This window comes from Propithecus coquereli, unplaced genomic scaffold (genome assembly GCF_000956105.1).
Source record: "Propithecus coquereli isolate 6110/MARCELLA unplaced genomic scaffold, Pcoq_1.0 Scaffold12, whole genome shotgun sequence".
In the NCBI taxonomy this organism is placed as follows: domain Eukaryota; kingdom Metazoa; phylum Chordata; class Mammalia; order Primates; family Indriidae; genus Propithecus; species Propithecus coquereli.
Genome location: NW_012136080.1, coordinates 10,575,725 through 10,596,094, shown reverse-complemented (window position 1 = coordinate 10,596,094; position 20,370 = coordinate 10,575,725). Strand labels below are relative to the sequence as shown.

At 47.7% G+C, this 20,370-nt stretch overlaps 1 protein-coding gene across 2 annotated transcripts in view; it reads left to right on the top strand.

Annotated features, from left to right (window-relative positions):
• Window positions 1-20,370, top strand: part of RAB6B (RAB6B, member RAS oncogene family) — a 58,700-nt gene that overhangs the window by 21,685 nt on the left and 16,645 nt on the right. For both annotated transcript variants that reach the window (XM_012663512.1, XM_012663519.1), the window contains exon 2: window positions 7,025-7,083. In XM_012663512.1, coding sequence (XP_012518966.1) covers window positions 7,025-7,083 — 59 coding nt within the window. The remainder of the gene's footprint in view (window positions 1-7,024; window positions 7,084-20,370) is intronic.

Genomic DNA, 20,370 nt, shown 5'->3' with positions numbered 1-20,370 from the left:
ACCTTCTGCCAGGTCTTGGCAAACCTTCCACAGAGTCTCCAGCTAATTTCTGTGCTTTGCCTCATGTTATGCCCTGTTTCTGGCCCTCACAGCAGTCTCTCCACACACCCATACCCGCTGTGGAGATGATGGGGAGCAGAGCTATCCTCATGGAAGGTGGCTGTGTCAAAGCGGGAGTCCGGGGACTCACAGTGCACTCAGCCTTCAGCCTGTGGCCTGGGCACAAGCCAAGCCCAGGAGTCCTCACAGGCACTGACCTCAAAGTCCTGGGTGGGTCTGGCTTCACCTGGCAGCTGTGGGGAAATGTGGGTTCGTGATTGTAAGCAGAGGACACCTCAGCCCACATCACTGTGGCTCTGTCTAGCCCGTCCCAGGGGTGCTTTCCCTCTGCTCCCCCATCCCCATCAGTCAAGACCCAGCCCAAACGCCACCTCCTTCGGGGGTTTACTGTGCTTCCCCCAGCAGAGAGGGGCCTTTCCTTTCTGTGGGCCTCTGAGGAGCCCTCCCGCCATGTTGCCTGGCATTTTAGGTGTTTCCGTCTCAGTCCAGCTCCGCTGCTGGACGTGGGCTGCTGGAGGGCAGATGTGTACCTGCTTTCCCACCACGAATCCTGCACCCAGCTCAGGTCTGGCAGAGAGTAAGCCCCCAGTGGACATTTCCTCACCAGATAGAGAAGCCTCATTGTCCTCTGCAGCTGTGTCGAAGCCACCAGAATGTACAAAAATCTGTTTACCTGGGACCCGCCACTGAGATGGGGCCAGTGGGGGGCTGGTGGAGTGAGTGGCTGATAGCGGATGGTGAAGGGCCAGCATTCAGTGCATCCTGCATTGGTGGGATTTTCAGGGTGTGTGGGGCGAGCTCCTCTGGATAGATAGTATGCAAGACCCCTGGGCAAGGAGCTCACATGTGAGCAAGACAAAAACTATTCCAAGGTATGCCAGTAATGGCAAATAAGCTTAGATCCCTAGCTCATGGGATTGATTATTATTAATTGTTTTTTCTGAATACAGTGCTCATGTTTGTGCTTTGGGCTGATAATTATAAAGAAGGTTTATATGGGTGACCTGAATCTAAGGTGATTGCTTGGTATTTTTTCCTCATCCAATCTGCTTGGGCCCAGGGAATGGCTCCATCGTCTGCTGGTCACAAAGCCAGGCGACAGGGAGGCGTCCTGGGCTCTCTGGGTCTGAACAGTCGCTGGGTCCTGTCCCCCTCCTCTGCTCTCTATTTCTCCCCAGCCCCACTGCCTCTGCTTTAACTGAGATCCTCCATTTCTGGCCAGACTCCTGCCTCCCATCTGGCCTCAGTAAGCCATTCTCCTATAGCAGTGTAAAGTTTTCTTTCTAAAGCACAGGTCTGTTGCTCTGATTACCTAATGCTGTGTAACAAACTGCCCCAAAACTTAGTGGCTCAAGACAATGAGAATATTTATGTTGTTCGTAAATTTGTAATTTGTGCAGGGCCATGCAGGGAAAGCCTGCCTGTCTTTGTCCCATACGGCATTGAAGGTGGCTCATGGGCTGTGGGCTGGAGTCATCCGAAGGCTCACTCACTCACAGGGCTGCTGGTTGACGTCAACTGTTGGCTGGGGGCCTCCATTTCTTGCCACGTGGGCATCTTCGTGTGGTCTCCCTCATGTAGGCTACTTTGGGCTTCCTCACAGCATGGTAGCTGGATTGAAGGTCTGACTTCTGAGGTGTGTGAGCGTGAGTGCACTCTGGGCAGAAGCTGTTCTCTTCTTGCCACCTTGGCCTTGGGAGTCACACAGTGCCATTTCTGCCCTAATCGCAGGCCCACCCAGATTTACCCCGTGACGGAGTGTCAGGGTTGCAGTGTAAGAAGAGCACATGGGATAGGGACTATTTTATGAGCCCACTATGGGAATTACGAACTGCCACATCTGTTCACACCACCACTCTGCGTAAGACCCTCCTAAAGCCCCCACTGCCCTTGAGTGGGAATCCACGCTCCTTCCGGTGCCTGCCCCACTGCTGTGCAATGCTATCACCCCTCTCTCCCTTCACAGCTGGCTCCAGAGACACGTTTTCATTTGAAATAATCTGACAGCCACATGGAGCTTCCTTGAACAGTGTTTGCCACTCACCCCTCTCCTCCCATGCTGTGTCTGGCTCCGTTTTCCCTGAGAAGGCTCAGACTGGGGGGCCTCCAAGTGTGTCCCCCATGGCAACCTGGCCTCTTGCTTCTTTTCCTTCTCACAGGCATTTTATCTCCCTGCCTCTGTGCGTTTGCACACATTGCTCCCTCTGCCTGCAATGCCCCTCTGCCCACCCACACCCTTCCAGGGCCCGTGGCCACCCTGCCTCCTTGCAGCCTCCCTGACTGCCTGGCCACCTGCAGCCCTGTCTTTGGGGTCCGCTGCTTGGCTGCCTGTCGCTGGGCAACAGAGTGGGTGAGGCGTCGACTGTGGCATCAAATCTGTACTCCTGTCGCTGCTCCACCGCTCGCCAGCTCCGTGACCTTGGGGATGATAACTGACTGGTTGGATCATGATGAGTATTAAACAAGAGCCTAAATGAAGCTGCAGGTTCCTTGTCTGGTGCCGAATGGAGGCCCCGTAAGAGTTTCCTTTCCTCCTTTCTAGAGTCTCCTGGTAAATGCTCAGTAATGAATTTTCTTACCCTCATTTGGTTGAAAAAGAAAAAAATGCGTCTCCCTGCTTAATCATGTGGGACTAAACTACCAGAAGATTACAAGAATATTGCTGAGCCATGAGCTGAGAGAAAATAAAAAAGCTCAATAATGATTTGCCCGCTTATTTTTAATAAAATCCTGTCAGTGGAGCTGAATCTTTGTCCTCAGAAAAAGCTCATTTTGCTGCAGTGGTGTCTGAGAGCTGTTGTTAGAAGTGCGGCAGCGTGACCTTGAGGACAGAGCTGCATGGGGAGGACGGCTCCCTCCGAGGCTCCAGTGGCTGCTGCAGGGCAGGTACACAGTGAGAGTCTCCAGCTCCTGCCCGCCCCCCCGCCTTCCGATGCCACTGCCCCTCAGGCTGAGAGGTAGTGCCCAGTCAGGTGACCATTCCCGCTGTCTTGTCCACCCTTCAGAGCTGGGAGACTGAGAGGGGAGCCAGGTGGATGGGGGCTGCAGGCTCTCCATTTGTAGGTCCCATGCCTTCCACCCAGGGCAGTTGTTGAGGGCAGGTGTGGGGTGAGAAAGGGGCTTCTGTCCTTTAGAGGAAGAGGAGCTTAGCACAGGACAGCCCCCAACCTGCCCAGCTCCTTTATTTGATGCCGTGGCAGAGGCTGGGCAGAAGTAGACAAGGGGAGTGCCTTTTAATAAGCTCGCCTCAGGTCCAAGGAAGCTCCCAAGGCAGAGGGTGGAGGACGCCCTTCCCTGCAGTTCACATCCAGTAGTGTCACCCATGCTTTGCTCTGAGAGCTGGTCGGTGGTCCCCTGCAGACTGGTGGGTCCTGGGTCAGGGCAGAGGCCCTGCAGTCAGAGACTTGCCCAAGGTGGGTGCTGAGATGGGACGCTGAGCAGAAATGAAGAGTGCAGATGTTGCCACGGGGGCTGTGGTTGCCAGGGAAGGATGAAAAGGTGGGCTAGACCCGTCAGGGACCATGCCCAAGTACAGGGGGCTAGGAAATGTTTGCAGAAGGGGTTAGTGCATTTTTCCCAGATACAGGGGTGACTGGACTCCATTCTGACTGGCAGTACACTTTGGAGAGAAGGAGGATGGGCTGGTTTGGTGGGTGGGGTGCATATGGGAAAGTCATGGGAGTAGGGCACGATGTTGCAGGAAATGGGGAGCTGTTGGAGGGGCCTAAGCAGCAAAGCCAAGCTGACAAGTTCAAACAGGAATCAGAGCCACAGTATCCTGGCAGCTGTGGCAGCAATGGCGGTGGTCTTTGGGGGCTCTGAGGCAGGGAAAAAGACTTCAGCTTTGAGAAATGAGAAAAATGGGCCCGGGAGAACAGTATGAAGTCATTCCCTTTTGCAGCAAAGCAAGAATGAGTTCCCCATTCAGTTCAGGCCTCAGTTGGGGTGCTGGGCCCCAGGTGTTCAAATCCACCCACCCTCATTTCCTGAGCCCTCCTTGTGCCCCACAGGGCACCTCCAGGGCGCTTCAATTACCAGTTTCTGACCTTCCAGAATGTATCAGGCTCCTCCCAAGTGGGGAATGGCCCCTGACTCCAGCCAGTCCCAAGAGAAAGGAGCCTTGGCAGGGACAATTCCCTGGAGCTTGGTGACGTCCATACTGGTGGCAGTAAGTGACCTGGAAGAAACAGCATGACCCACAGATGCCAAGGAAGGCCTGGATAGGAACTGAACTCCTGGTCATACAGCCACATCTTGGCCCCATGCAGCTCTGACCCTGGGACAGTAGCTGCCAACTGACTGCCCCTTGTGTAAAATGGGGATGACACGAGTACCCACCCAGCGTTGAGGCTAAAAGGGGTGGAGCTAAGGGCTTAGCCCAGTGCTGCTGCAAGCTTCCAGGGGGCAGGTGCCATGTCTCCTCTGCTTACTGCTGTCATGTAAGTCCTGTGCCTGGAACATGCTCTGTAAATACTGGGGTCACGTGTTGCCTATTATGGTTATCGTGGAAATGCTCAGAAAATATTGATACTAGCTAGGACCCTATACCTAAAAGTTCCTCATACATGGTCCCAATAAACAACTTGTTTTCCTGGGCTGGTCTCCTTATGCCTGGACCTTGTCCTGTGAGTCAGTACTAATCCACTGCCAGTGGCTGGTGTCTGGAGAAGGGGCAACTTGGCATTAGAAAGCATTGCAGGGATTTCTGAGTTCTCAGCTACTCCATGAACTTCCTGTTCTGTTAGTGGATTTCTGGGATTCTGCTGTCTCTCTTCTCTGCCTGCTCAGTGGCCTCAGGGAAGAATCTGTTGGAGAAGAGAATCAGTCTTCCTGCCTGTCTCCCTGCTCTGATTCCTGACGCTTGCTCCTTTTCCCTGAGGTGTAAGATGCAGAGTGTCACTGCCCAGGGAAGTTACCAGTGGGCCCTGGGATGCCCCTCTTCCTGAAAAGGCAGTAACTTTCCACTGCCTCTCAAAAAGGAGTTTGCTGAGATCTCCCTGACTTCATCTGCCTCTTGCTAGTTCAGGGTTGCCCCACTTTTCAGTCTGTGGCCCTCTTAGCAGTTCCTAGTCAGGTCTGCCTGTGGCTTTGGGGCCTCCAGGTGTGGGAGGCCCCCCACTTCTCACCTTCATGTGAATTTTAAGGGAAATTTAAAGCAGTTGGAAAGCTCTTTGTAGCCTAATTTCTATCACAAGCTTAAAGGGCTGTTTCCAGGTAAAATTAGAAGAGATCTTGAGTGCATTATTGCTCCCCCAGAGGTGTTCTTTCAGAAATGCAGCTATTCTCACAGCAGCTGGTATCCTGCAATTCATTTCTTGCACTAACAACCCAGAGTAGGCATCAGACTCTAGGGGCATTGTCCCCAGCAAGACAACCCTGCTTCAGACACCAGCCGCTAGTGGGAGCCCCCGATGCGTGTACTGCTGACCAACTGGTTAAAAATACAGGCGATTTCCATAACCTATCCCCATTCAGTAATTCACTGGACTGTGTCACAGAACTCCAGAAAGCACTGTGCTTAGGATTGTAGTTTTATCATAAAGGCTGCATATCAGGATCAGCCAAACGAAGAGACGTATAGGGCGAGGTCTGGGAGGGTCCTGAATGCAGGGTTTCTATGCCCTCTCCCTGTGAAATCAGGGCATTATCACCCTCTCCAGTATGTCAATATGTTCACTAACCAGGACTCCACCAGGCTCCGTGTCCAGAGTTTTTACTGGGGTCTCATAATGTAGGCATACTTGTTCAACTCATTGGCAAAATGATTGAACTTGATCTCTAGCCTCTCTTCCCTCTGCAGCAGCTGGATTGGCTCAAGGCCCTGACCCTCTAATTACATGGTTGGGCATGGCCAGCCCCATTCTGAAGCCATCTGGGGCCCCACCATAAGTCACCTCATTAGCATAAACTCAGGTATGATGGAAGTGGCTCAGGAATAACAAAAAAACTTGCATTACCCAGGAAATTCCAACGATTTAGAGAACTCACAGGAACCAGGGACAAAGATGAGTCAAATTCTTTTTATTGAGACAGAGTCTCACTCTTTTGCCCGGGCTAGAGTGAGTGCCGTGGCGTCATCCTAGCTCACAGCAACCTCAAACTCCTGGGCTCAAGTGATCCTTCTGCCTCAGCCTCTCGAGTAGCTGGGACTACAGGCGTGTGCCACCATGCCCGGCTAATTTTTTCTATATATTTTTAGTTGTCTAATTAATTTCTTTCTATTTTTGGTAGAGACGGGGTCTTGCTCTTGCTCAGGCTGGTTTCGAACTCCTGAGCTCAAACGATCCACCCGCCTCGGCCTCCCAGAGAGCTAGGATTACAGCAAATTCTTTATTATACAACAGTGTTGGTGGTATTTTTTTTTTCGTCTGATATCCTGGAAACTGCCTCAGCTATCTCAGTTACCTGCTACCTCCTTCCACTTTTAAGCGTTTCCTATGTTCCTTGCACCTTTGTTACCTTATTTCTTACTGCAGCCCTCTGAAGTCTTTGATCTTATTACACCCATTTTAAAACAAGGAACTGAGGTCCAGAGGGGTGGTGACCACCTCGAGGTGACACAGCTGAAAAGTACCCCAGCAGGATGTGAATCCAGCTAACCAATTTGGGTCAAAGTTGGGGCCTTCTGAATTTGATGCTGAATTTGGGCCCATTAGCTGGGCCCCCTGGGTCAAGGAAGACCTGAGTTTGGGTAGTGGGAATTCTCGGAACAGTGGGAGGCTCTTCCTTGGCAGCACTCTGGTGCCTGGCAGGCACCCCCCAAAGCCCATCTCCCTGGTGTAGAGACTCAGCTTCCTGCCTCGATGTCTCTCCCAGGGGCCTGCCTCCCGCTGCTGTGTTTCTACAACTCGGCTTTTCCTCCATGCTTTTTTGTTTTGTTACCTGTTTTCTTCACATGTGATGTGTTTAGAAGACCCCAGCTCAGAGGCCGTGGCTGAATACCTGTCTTCTTCTTATTTTGCAGTCGGGAAGACGTCTCTGATCACGAGGTTCATGTACGACAGCTTTGACAACACCTACCAGGTGAGAACCTGCGTGCCCACCCTCCACCAACCCGGCAGCCAGCTGGCCTCTCTTTGGGGCTTGCTAAGTTGTGATGAGAGTGGAATGGTCCCCGGTTCTTGGGGTGTCATTTTGCTGTGGAGGAGCTTCCCACCTATAGACTGACCACGTCCCAGTAAAGATCTTGAGGCTGAATGAAGATCCAGACCTCAGTAAAGGCAACATTTTCCAGGGAAATTCTAAAAACAGAAAGGACACATTTTGGTCTGTCTGAACCATTGTAGTGTTTGGTTACTTGGGGTGGGGGCATAATATGGAAGAGGAACAAGATGAAAAATGAAAGATGAAAGAGTATAGGAGATCTCGCTTCTCAAGAATGGTTGTGTTTGCTGGGACTTCTCTCTCTCTCTCTCTCTCTCTCTCTCTCTCTCTCTCTCTCTCCCTCACACACACACACTCTCACACACACACACACTCTCACACACACACATACTCTCACACACACAGGCTTGTGTGATGGGCTAGCCCTTCCCTACATGGGCAGGGGGCTAGATGGAGTGACCTCTGTAGCTCCTGGCTCAGGAAGGGTGGTCTGGGGTCAACCAGAGGCCCAGAGGTCGCTCCAGGCAGCCAGAAGCTTGAGCTCTTGGGCATCGATAACATGTCACTTTTCTGGTACCACAGGTGAATGGGGAGGTTTGTGCAAGTGAAGTGAATTTTCCTTGGAACTATAGCTTTTTGAAAAAAGCACCAAACTTAATCATTTCAACTATTTTTAAGAAAAAGGATATTCTTTTCTTCCTTAGGATAGAGGCAAATAATAATGCATTTTTCTTATTTATTTATTTATTTTTTTTGAGACAGAGTCTCGCTCTGTTGCCTGGGCCAGAGTGCAGTGGCATCAGCCTAGCTCACAGCAACCTCAAACTCCTAGGCTCAAGCAATCCTCCTGCCTCAGCCTCTTGAGTAGCTGGGACTACAGGCATGTGCCACCATGCCCGGCTAATTTTTCTATTTTTATTAGAGTCGGGGTCTTGCTATTGTTCAGGCTGGCCTCAAACTCATGAGCTCAAATGATCCTCCCACCTTGGCCTCCCAGAGTGCTAGGATTACAGGCGTGAGCCACCGCACCCAGCCTGATAATGCATTTTTATAAGCCATGGATTCTGTGAGATATTCATTCCAAGAGATGTTAGTGGATACTGCTTGAAAAAAAGCAAGGATGGGGGTTCAGAGCTTGTATGGTTTTGGGTGAGCAAAAGTAAATGGACTGCTCCACTGCAGGGCTTCTCAGGGCCTTTTCTGCATCAGTGTATGGCCCTCGATTTGTTGAGAGAGCGCTGTCATGTGCAGGATCTCCCAGATGTATTTGGTCATGGAATCCCTTTGTCCTTAAGTCCTCAAAGGACAAATATTTATAGAACACGCTGGGTACTGCTGTTCTAAGATGCTGTCTGGACTCAGAGAAGACACGGAGCACACACAGCTCACTGCAGTTTACAGTTTGTATTTGCTTTTCAGTCTGTCTCCCTTTGGACCAGTCATTGCCCTTGCCTTACCTACAACCCATCTCTACTTCCTTTTAATTTTCACTTTTACTCTGCTATGGTCTCAGTTTTTACTCTATGTCTGCTTTTACTCTGCTGTGGTCTGAAATGCTAGAGAACCAGCTGACTTGGTGGGAATTGACTGTGGGGTGAGAACGTGAGGCTCTGGGAGTCAGGCCTTCGTGCTGTGCACAGCCCTAGGATGTGGGCTGTGGGATGTTTGTCTGGGTCACCCTTTTTCTTTGTTGTGTCCTTCCTAGACAAGGGCTTTGTACCCGTGCATCAGTTTGGGTTAGAGATGACAGCCCTGAGGGACTTAATTTCTGAAATCTGACTTGGAATTCATTTATTTTGTTGTGTGTGTTTGTGTGTGCGTGTGTGTGTGTGTGTGTGTGTGTGTGTGTGTGAGTGATCTCATATATTATTTTGATTATTTGATTTTTTGGATATTAAGTTACTTATAACGTCTCCTGTTGGTGTCCCACTGAAAACAGTGAGACTCTTAGCTGGTTGGTGTTCTTGGCAGTGGTGGGTAGCAGAGGTGGCCCGATGGCCTTTGCAGTGGTCCCCAGTAGCGTGGATCAAAGCCTCCAGCTCCCTCCTGTGTCATTCGAGTTCCTCAAAATCTCACCGCAGTTCCACATCCAGTGTCATCTCCCATCACCCACAGCTTGTCCTGCATTCCATGATCTGGCAGGTGTCCCTGCTCGCTGCTCCCCATGCGGTGACACTGCCATGCTCCCACCTCGGCTCATGTCGTTGTCTCTGCTTGCGTGCCCTTTACACTCTTCTCTGCTACGAAAATTCTCCTGACTCATCAAGGCCTAGAGCAAATGTTTGCTCTGAGCGGTGAGGCCCTTCCCATGCTCTCCACGACCCTTTCTCCTGTAGCACGCTGTCCTCTGGGCTGATTAGCTTCCCAGGTCTGTGGTAACTCATGTGCTTCTGGCTTTGAGTTGGGCTCTGGGTTTGGCTAAGGCCAGGACCCCCTAGGACCCACTGCTGCATTCATAGGCCCAGTACAAGGCCTGGCCATAATTGGTGTCACAAATGCCCGTTGGCACAAAAGTGGCTTGGAGAAACACTGTCTGCCTGGGGTTTTAGACCCCATCAGACAGAGGGGTCCCAGAGACCCAATGTCATGGCAGAATGGAGAGTAATCCCAGAGAGACAACTGCCCTCCCCATCGCTGGCTTTTCTGACTTTTAAAAAATATTGTAGCAGGTGTAATTCCTTTCCCAGTACTTTAAAAATGGTAATTAGGCTGGAAGGCCAGACTTACAATTCTGTGCACAAATAGGCTCGTTTTAATGAATTCTCCGGAGACGAAGAAGGGAAAATGTTATATTGTTTGTTTTGTTTTTCTTAACGTGGTAGCAGAGGCATTGGGGAAGTAGACGAGACTCTCAAGGACTTTGGGGGGTGAACTTCACCTCCCCCACATTGTCCCCTGCACAGTGACCACTCCACACACCCCCACAAAGATTCAACAGCCAGTGCAGCCTGGCAGAGCCTGCCAGGTAGGGGGCAGGGATGGCCAGGAGAGTCACAGGCTGGCTCAGGCATTAGCATTTTTAAAACTTCAGAGGTGATCACAAGGAACTTACAGCCAAGGCTGGAGCCCACTGGCTGGTCCCTGGACCTCACGTCATGCACAAGTCAGGAAACCATTGACCTTTTGTTCTCATGAGGTTTCTCCAAATGATTCCTTTGTGCAGTATTTGTAAGGTGATTTAATAAAATAAATATGAGTGTTTACTAGGGCCTGGTCATTGGGTCTACAGGACATCAATCTGGTTTCTCAGCCCCGAAACCAGCGCCTGCCCCTCCCTGATGGTTTGGCCTTTCAGAGAGGAGCGGGGCTGCAGCTGGGCACATACGCTGTACATTACAGATGCTCAGGGAGGGGCACGTGTGCGGGATCACAGTGCGTGGAAAGCTGTGCTTTGTCTGATGTTGTGTGAGGTGCCCTGATGTCTGTCTTTCTGGGGCATCAAGTTCTGCTAATGCTTGTCCAGCCAGACTCAGATGGTCCAGAGGTTGCCGGGCTTGGACAGCACCACCTTAAGGAACCAAGCCTCAATGCCAGCTTTGCTGAAATAGCCACCTTTGCTGAAATAGCCACCTTTGCTGCTGTGCCTGAGATAGGGCTCAGTGGGGAAAGTGGACCTGGGCGTGAGTCAAGCAAGAAGGCTCTCTGTGGACACACTCCCATGCTCACGGACATTGGTCTGTGGTCGCCCCCCACTGAAGGAATTGGAAAGGGGTGGGAGGACTTCAAGAAAGATTCTGAGGTCACAGAGCATATTTTGCTGGTGGTTCCGCTGTAAGGACATGGATGAAGTCGTTGGATCCCTGCCTTCCAAAGAGCTCACAGCAGTGGAGATGGCCAGGAGAGAGATGTTCCCTCTGATGGGCCGGGAGGTGACTGGTGCCTCACTGTGAAGAGGAGGTGCACTTAGACAAGATGCCGGTCAGTGCACAGGGCTCAGGCAGAGGGCTCTTGTGGCCACAGCATGGAGCACTTGATCAGCAAGAGGCAGGAGACTAAGAAGAGCCAAATCAAGTGCGTCTAGGACCTGATCCCCAGGGCATAGGGATGCTGCATCCATCCCAAAGGCTGATGACAGAGTCCTGCCAGTCCATCAGCCAGGGCATGTGAGTGCACTGTTCTGGGCATGCAGCTCTGAGGGGTACATCCTGTTGTCGAGTGACCAAGCTGCAAATCTGCAAGGAGGCAGATCCTGGGTGAGTGTGATGCTCAAAGTGCAGGGGCAGGGCTCACCGCTACCCCCGGTGTGATCACAGAGCTCATACCACAACAGACACCGCTGTTGTCATCCAAGCACCCTCCTGCTCAAACTCCTGGCCTCAAGTGATGCTCCCACCTTGACCTCCAAGAGTGCTAAGCTAAAAATTGTATTTTTACAGCTAGTTGGTATAAAGCTGAATATAATTCAGATGAGATTCATTATTATATTCATTTCTTCTTCTGATTTTAAGAGAAATGAAAACTAAAACATTTTCATTGGCCTCTAAAAATCTTGTGGACAGTTGCCTCTGTGCTTCTTGTGCCTGGTGGATAAGTTGGCCCAGGTGACTGGGATTGTGGAAGGCCCAGGGGTCTTGGGCTCACTGCACTGGGCAGGAATGGAGCACAGTGGAGGGTTCCTGACCTGGGCACTGGTGGGATCAAAGATACAGAGCTGGTAGGAGGTGGATCTGGAGCGGGTGGGCTGGGGCCAGGGGTGACAGTGGAGGCAGGGCATTCACAGACTTGGATCCAGCTGTGTGTGTAGAAGGGCAGGGCAGGGGTGCGGGAGGGACCACGCAGGGCTGTGTGGGAGGTGAGAGAGCGGCCTTGGCCTAGGAGAGACTACAGCACAGCGGAAGGGGCGAGTGAACAGAGTGTGTTGTGGGTACATACAGAAAAGGAAGAGGCCTGAGTGGCTGCAGGTTTCCGTCCAGACACCCCGGAAGAATATCGATGGCATCAATACAAAGAAAAGGGACGAATCCAGTGGGAAGTAAGACATTTGAAAATGGCTGTTCTAAGAGGCTGGTCCGTGAAAGGCTGGGTAGAATCTGGATTCCTAAAGCTCTAATAACTGACAAGTTTTCCAGGACAGGAGTGTAGAGAGAAGGTGGAGTACCAGAAGGATGGGAATTTATCCATAGAATCCAGGATGCCATGTGTCCCCATGTGGTACCCAGGTAGCCACCCAGCAGCTGGGGGAGATAGAGGTGGGATCTTCTACCCTGGTGGAGGTAGTCAGAGTGGGGGCACGCACCAGGCAGAAGGATTCAGCATGTCTCCTTATGCCTCAGCTCTTTTTTTCCCTTTCAAAAGTAGACCTGGGTTCAAATGCCAGGCCTGTTACTTAGCTGGGAGATCCTGGCCAAGCTTTCCAGTTTTTTAGTATTGCATTTTTTAACCTGGAAATTATTTGAATGGAATTTAATTCTTGTATCAACTAGACCAGTGGCCGTAAACTTTAGAAGTAGGAATGTGGTTTATTTGTATTTAAATCATACCTCATATAGATGTTAAAGATGATGGAAAATTATAGGCCAAAGCCAGGTGCCGTGGCTCATGCCTATAATCCCAGCCCTTTGGAAGGCCAAGGTGGGAAGATCACTTGAGGCCAGGAGTTCAAGACCAGCCTGGGCAACATAGCAAGACCCCATCTCTACCAAAAATAAAAAAGATAACTGGGGCATAGTAGTGCATGCCTGTAGTCCCAGCTACTTGGGAAGCTGAGCCCGTACGAGTTTGAGGTTACAGTGAGCTGTGATCACGCCACTGCAGTCCAGCCTGGACAACAGAGCAAGACTCTGTCTCTTCCTAAAAGAAAAAAAAAAGCCAAAACACTGCCGATACAAATGTGTTACTACACACTGTATAGAAAAACAAAAACAGCAACAACTCTACAACAAATCAAGTTGATAATGATGAAGAGAAATGAGCAATAACTTGCTAGCAGTGTCTTCATGGAAGGTGGTGGGTGTCCCAACTACCCCTGACTGCAGTGCTTTGCAACTCTGCCGGATGGTGCTTGACACTGTAGACTTCTGGCAGAACACTGAACCCTGGTTCTTGGTTAACCCTAGCAATATGATGATTTTAATATATTAATATGACAAAATTTCATCTTCTGCAAACATTATGTTCTGGGGTCAAAATATGAGGTGACAATATTATATAGTGACATCTGAATGCCAGTCACAGTGGCGAGATGACCCTGCCTCAGAGACGCCCTGGGGCTCCGCCAGTCATCCAGGTGCTCCCTCTGGACACTGGCCTGGGGCTGCATGAGGGCAGACTTGCCCTGGCTCTAACGTCTTTTCTTCCCCCCTCTCCTCTCCTCTCCTCTCCTCGCTTCTCTCCCTTTCTTCTGTCTGCACATGTAAATCAGGAATGTGGTTGCGGCTAATGGTAGCTTATAGAAGGGTTTTGGTTTTCCAGGTGCACAAAGTCGTGGTGGGTCTTGCGGTTGGCACGCTGCGTAGTGATGCTGGCAGGCCCCTGGACTCTTGCTTTCGTTCTGTCCTGCCTTCGTGGCCTGTGGACTCTCATCTTTGTGCAGGCTGGCTGTTGCTGCTCCAGACATCACGTCCACAGTCAAGGCAGCAAAAGGAAATGAGCTTCCCTGGAATCCCTCCCCTCCAGCAGACTGCTTCTTAGGCCTTACTGGCTGGAATTGAGTCACACCATCACCTCAGCCTCTAGAAAGGCCGGGAAAGCAGAATTCAGCTTAGTTGCTAAAATAATGTCAATTAAGGGAGTAGGAGGTTGCCTATGGATATTGGGTGAGTCCACCAGTAGCTCCTGATAAATTTAATAAGTTGACTGGACTCATGATGCAGTTCTTTGCTCCAGGATTTAGTAATCCTTGTTTATTTTATAGGTTACCATAGGTAAGTTCTTAGATGCCCTCAAGAGTCCAACACCTAGAGCATCTTTCCACCGTAAGAGCTGAGGTGAGAGCTGTCACACTTGGATCCATTTGTCACCCTTTGGGAAACTCTTAGGGAGCTTCAGGCCACATGTCCCTGCACATCTGTGTAGCTTTTAAAGAGACTGGTGGATTGTGATGAAATTTAACCCTTTATTTAAAGTTTTTAAAGGTGCTTATTGTTTGGTTGATATTTCAGCCCATAGTCAAGAAATAAAAGAGCAATCAATAAATATTTAAATTGGGTGTTGACTAAAGGACAAGCCACTCTTTAGTGGGAGAATAGCGGCCACCAGGAACGTACAGACTTTGAGGTGTCTGAAAGAATGCAGCTACCTGCGCTGTGGCTTCCTGAGCCACCCTCCCCTCCCCCAGAGCACATTATGAGCTTCTGGCAAGGACAGATCTTGCCCAACATGTTTTCCAGAGGCTGCCATCGCCTCCCTCTAAAGTACCCACTTGCCAGTCTGAATCCTTAAGTTTTGCCAGGCTCATTTGCATGCTAATTTGCATGACTGTACCCTGATACTTTCGTCTAATGGTTGGTGGAGCAGAGCACAAACAGCAGCTTCATTGTCAGGGGCTTGTCATGCCCAGCTGCTTTCTGCCACTTACAAATGCTTCCCCAGCCCTGGGCCCGGGCCTGGCTGAGGCTAAAAGAAGACGCACATACACTCCTTTTCATTATTTCTCTTCCTGAGAAGAGAATCTTGAGTCAATTTATGCAAATTACCATGCAGATTTCCACTGCAGACTTTATTACTGTATCTTGTCAGAATGTGGATGCAAAATTATATTTCATAGTAAATGCACATAGCAAAGATTTCAACAAGTGCCTCAGGAAACATCTCTTTCCTTGGGAATCGGCCGGGCCAATGAAAGCGTCTGTGCGGAGGGAAGGGTGTAATGTACCATCATTCTGCACTCTATGTCTGAACTACTGTTGATACTGCTTAATACCATGTTCAGGAGAAGATAATTGTGGATGCGGCTATGAAATCTGTGCTTGTAAGATTCCTCACATTTTGTATAAAATGAAGTGCCTGCCATTTTTCATAGTCAGTGATGTTTGCAAGCACAAGGATATTAAAGGAATCCATAGGCACTGCCAGGTGTAGGATAACCTCATCACAGCAGGGTGCAGCCCAGCCTCCTCAGAGGGGCATGCAGTGCAGGAGGTGCACACAGCCCAGCCGCACAGGGGAGAGGGGATTTTGGACTGGCTGTCAGGAGAGCCCCCAAAGTCAATCCTGCATCTATGTTGTCTTGATATCCTGTCTTTGCATCCCTATGGAATAGTTACCAGCAAAAATAATTTGTTTCATACCTCACAAGAGAAAATGAAGTTCAGAGAATGAATGCTTTGAGCAAGACTCCATGGCAAGCTTAAAAGAGGGATGTCATCTCCTTTAGAACCCACCTCTCTGAAGTTCAGCCTGTCCTGAAGCTCTGGGAACACTAGTTTATTGGGATGTTAATAGGGATTGCAACCATGGAGGTTCCTAGGGCAAAGAAGCTGGGGAAACGTTGGGTTCGTGTTTCTTCATTGCAGGACTTGTCAGAGCCTGTAATATGCCAGTATGCTGTATGAGAGTGTGCTAGAAAGGCTCTCTAGAGGGGCTAGAATAGGCAGCCTTTCCCAGAAATACTTGATCACAGTTTACTTTTGTTCTGAAGATCCATCTCATAGGGCTGTGTTTCCCGTAACAAGACTGAGAAACATAATTGGAGGGTCTCTATGGAGTGGGTTCTACAGCTTCTCTTAAATCCCTGGGTCAGTTGGTCACTAATAACAATTCCTCATTTTTGTTTATGCAGCACATCACAGAATACAGAGTATCTTTACGTAGTCTGACTCATTTGATCCAATGGTTCTTAAAGGAAGCAATGGCTACCCCTGTTTTAGAGATGAGGAACCTGAGGGCCAGGGAGGTTAAGCCGTTTTTCCAGGACACTCTCAATCTACTGTTCTTCCAAGCCCACCACAGAGCACTCAGACCCTGCCAACAGTGACAGAGGTCACTGAAAACAGACTGGAGCCTTCTGGACACATGACTCCACCCAGGGTCATTGGGTGGGGCACTCTCCTAGCTGTATGGCTGTTCCCCTGGGCCAGGGTGCATGGCAGCTCCTCTGGGGCTGGCTGTGGTCTGTCCTGGGAGGCATTGACATGCAACCTAGATTTGCAGGCAAATACGCTCCCCGCCCCAAAGGCCTGTGAAGGCTTCTGTTCACCTGGCCTCCTGGCATCACTGGGGCTATGTGTATGTCATGAATCTGCGCTTTACCTTTAAAGCAGAAGACACTCGTTCCCATCCCTACACTCTCATACCCACACAATCATAATGCACCCATTCATGCCCACATACACATACTTCTACATGCAAATAAACACATAGCTCATGCACATGTGTGTATCCCCACTCACCCATGTGTCTGCTCATACGCGCTCACACCTTCCCATCAGATATGCTGTGACCTGTGCTGACCTTTGAGAAGGAGTGTACCCTGTGACAGGTCACAGGAAATCACCAAGGTTGCTGGGGCCTTTTGCAGGAGGGTGTGGCCTACCTGGGTAGCCAGGTGTTTTTTCGTCTGGTGTCCCCATATTCCTCCAAAGTGGACCTGAGGTGGGAGCCACAGATATGACCATTCTACAGTTGCAGAGGAGAAAAATCTAGCACCAAAAAGGAATGGAGGGTAGGGAAGATAGCTATAGCAGAAATACTGCACTGAGTATTGAATTTCCTGGTGGCCACGGGGAAAGGAAACACTGTGTGTGGTTCCCACATGCTAATGACAAGAAGCTCGCACCTTTGTGTGATGAGGTAGACATTGCTAACACTTGAACAAGCTCATACAGTAAGGCGTGGACATGGTCAGGTTTAGAATCAAGGGTTCCAGCCTACAAAGAGGTAGGTGAGGTGGCTTGGCAGGTAGGGTGTCTAGTGGCAGTGTGACCAGCGAAGTAGAGACTTTCCTTACATGGCGATTTGTGATACAGACCCTCACAGACCTCCAAAGCACAATGCCAACCTAATCTGCCTCTTGACTCCTATAAATGTATTTCATTTATGCATTTAGGAAACTTTTGACCATTATTTCTTCAAATTTTTTTGTCCTATTTTCTGTTTGTTCTTCTTCTGGGACTTCAGTTAAACATATGTTAAGCTGTTCGATATTGTCCCATGAGTTATTGGGGCTCTGTTTATGAAATTTTTCTCAATTTTTTTCTCTGTATGCTTCCTTTTGGGTAATTTCTATTGATCTCTTTTCAATTTCACTATTTCCAATCTGTTGTTTCAGATGTGTTTTTCAGCTCTAAATTTATATTTGGTTCTTCTTACAGTTTCTCTGCTGAGATTTTTAAATTTGTGCCTTTATTATAAACATTTTTCTTGATATATTTGACCATAATCAGCTGTTTTTAAATATTTGCCTGTTGTTTTCAACATCTGGGTTACCTTAGAGTTAATCTCTATTCTCTTTTTTCTTTAATGTAGCTTATATTTTTCACTTATTTCATATGTCTAGTACTTTGGGGTTATATCCTATACATTGTGATTAGGACTGTGGATTCTGTTTTTTCCTTTGAAGAATATTGGTTTTTTGTTTTAGCGGGCAGCTAAATTGTCTGGACCCAAATTCTCAAGTCTCTCCCCTGTGGAAGGCAGCAACTGAAAGTTCTGTTCAGATTTTTTGGTTTGTCTGTTTGTTTTGTTGTTTTCTGAGATTTGGGCAGCATTTATATGCAGAATTCAGCGTCATCTCTCTGTGGCTTTGTTACTTCCAGGATTTTCCACACTTTCTGGCCACTGTGGTAGCTTTATAATGTGTCCTCTTATTTCTCAACCAGAGAGTTGTGGGTTTCTTTCCAAGTTTGAGCCACTCTAAGCTCCAACCAGGGCTTGTCCTCAGGTGAGAAGTCATAAAAAACAGGAACCATACCCAGTGCTGCTCCCTTTTAAGTGTTTACTCCCCTCCAGTTTCTGCTTTCTTTTGGTCACTTTCCAGTGCCTTCAGATAGTTGTTTGTTACATTTTGTTCAGAGTTTATAAGAGCAATCTGTATCAGGGTTGGTCTGATAGGAGCTCTGCCTTTACTGGAATTGGAACTCCCTCATTTCCTCCATCTGTTTCACCCTACCTCTCCCATCCTCCACTACTTCCCCCATCTCCACCTGCTGGAAAGTTAGTATGCATGTGAGGACTTGCATTATTTGCCCCACGTTTCCTAAAGAAATCAATCAGAAGCAAGATCTCCCGCCTCTGGACCCTTAGAGCCCTCTAGACCAGGAGTGGGGAGCCTTTTCATGCTGCAAGGCTGCATTAATTTAGCTGTAATCAAATAAGGCTGCATTCAAGAAACTTCAATTAGATATACTTAAAAATGTACATTATTTTGCAGAAATCTACTATACTTAATAATCTACTTAATAATTTCAAAAAAATGAAAACTGTTAATTTTAAAGTTAATTTAATTTTAAAGTTAACTAACCTTTTAATGACTTTGTCATATCTGTTTTTGTTGGAAAGCATTTGAAAATTAAATATTTGGTTGCAGCATGGAGGTACACAGTTTCAGTTGATCCTCTAGATGGATATCAGTCTTTTGTAACCTTAAAGATATCTTGATTTGGGTTAGGTAGAAAAGTGTAGATTTGCAGCAATAAGTGGTTGGAAAGCAAGAGAGCATTTTTCAGGCATGTTGCCTGAGAGGTGGGTATTCTACTGCATTTTTCTGTATTTCAATTGAATCTTTCTTAGCATCAAACAATGACTTTAAAATGTCATCTACTGAGAGCTCAATCAATTCCATCTGGAGTTCTTTAGATGCCTTGGTGATATCAGCTAGGTGAGGCTTAAATGCTAATTTGAGTGTGATGTCATGATTCTCAAAGTCAGTGAACCTTTCATTGTATTCTCCAATTAATAGGTCTATAACAGCTACATGTTCTTTAAATGATTTGTATATATCATCCTGCTCATCAGTGACCTTTGCTAACTGGAGAAAATGTTCATCGAAAATCTTCCTTTTGAAGAAGTGTTTTGAAAAAAGATAGCCTTTTTTGAAAGGCTTGGATGTTTTTTGCCGCATATCATATATAGACTTATTATTAGTTTTACCTCGTAAAGAAATATTCAAGTTGTTTTGATTTGACATGATATCACACAGAAATGCATTCCTATATAAATTTTCTTTCAATAATTCACTTTGCTGATTCTGTTCTTCATAAAATTTAACTATCCGTTCTCACAGAGATAAAATTTTGGCTAACACCTGCGATAGCCAACACACTTTATAATGATATAGCAAATCCCCACCGAATACCTCATTGTTCAACTTTAGCATATTGCGAAACTGATGATGCCGTGCTGCATTTGCACAAATATAGCTAACAATATTTATAACTTGTTGAAAAGTGTCACTTAAAATAGTAGCTTTAGTGCAGAGATTTTGCTGATGCAAGATAAAATGAAATGAGAGCATATGGATCTGTTAATATTAATATTTTTTATCTGTGCAATAAACCCTTCATATTTTCCTGTCAAGGAAGGTGCACCATCTGTACATACACTCACTAAATTTACCAAATTCAGTTCAACTTCACAACATTTATCTTGAAAGTTGTTGAAAATATCTGTTCCCTGTGTTCTGTTTATAGGAGTGCCCAAACCGAGTAACTCTTTGTAACAAAGAAAATCTTCTGTTATGACGTGAATGAAGTATAAAACCTGTGCCAAGTCAGTATCAGTTGATTCATCCAAAGCAAATGATGTATATTTTCCTTTTGAACTATTGCATGAAGTTGTTCTATTAAGTTGAAGGCTAATTCATGCTGCTGATCAGTTATGGTCCTCCTTGAAAGAGGCAGTTGTTTTTACTTTGAAATATTATTGAGGTCTAAGCATCCTGTAACTTCAACAATGCATTCTTTCACAAATTCTGCATCACCAAATGGCTTCCCTTCCCTCCCTCCCCAAGTATATAAACTACTTTATAACTTGCTTCAGTAGCATTATTTCTAGGTTTTATCGCTGCTTAAAAGAATTGTCTTTGCTTTTGCTTTTCATCTTTTAATTTATGCAATACAACCTTTCACACCTCTGCCTCTAATTTAAAATATATGTGGTCCTTATAAGTGTTATAATGCTAATGAGCACTGAATTCCTCTAATGTTGACATTGCAGTATCACAAAGCAAGCAAATCATCTTATCTTTAGCAGAAACAAGATAATATTGCAATTCCCTATCCTCAAAGAAATCTGTTTTCTTCCTTCAGCGTTCTCTTGGTCTTCTTTGAC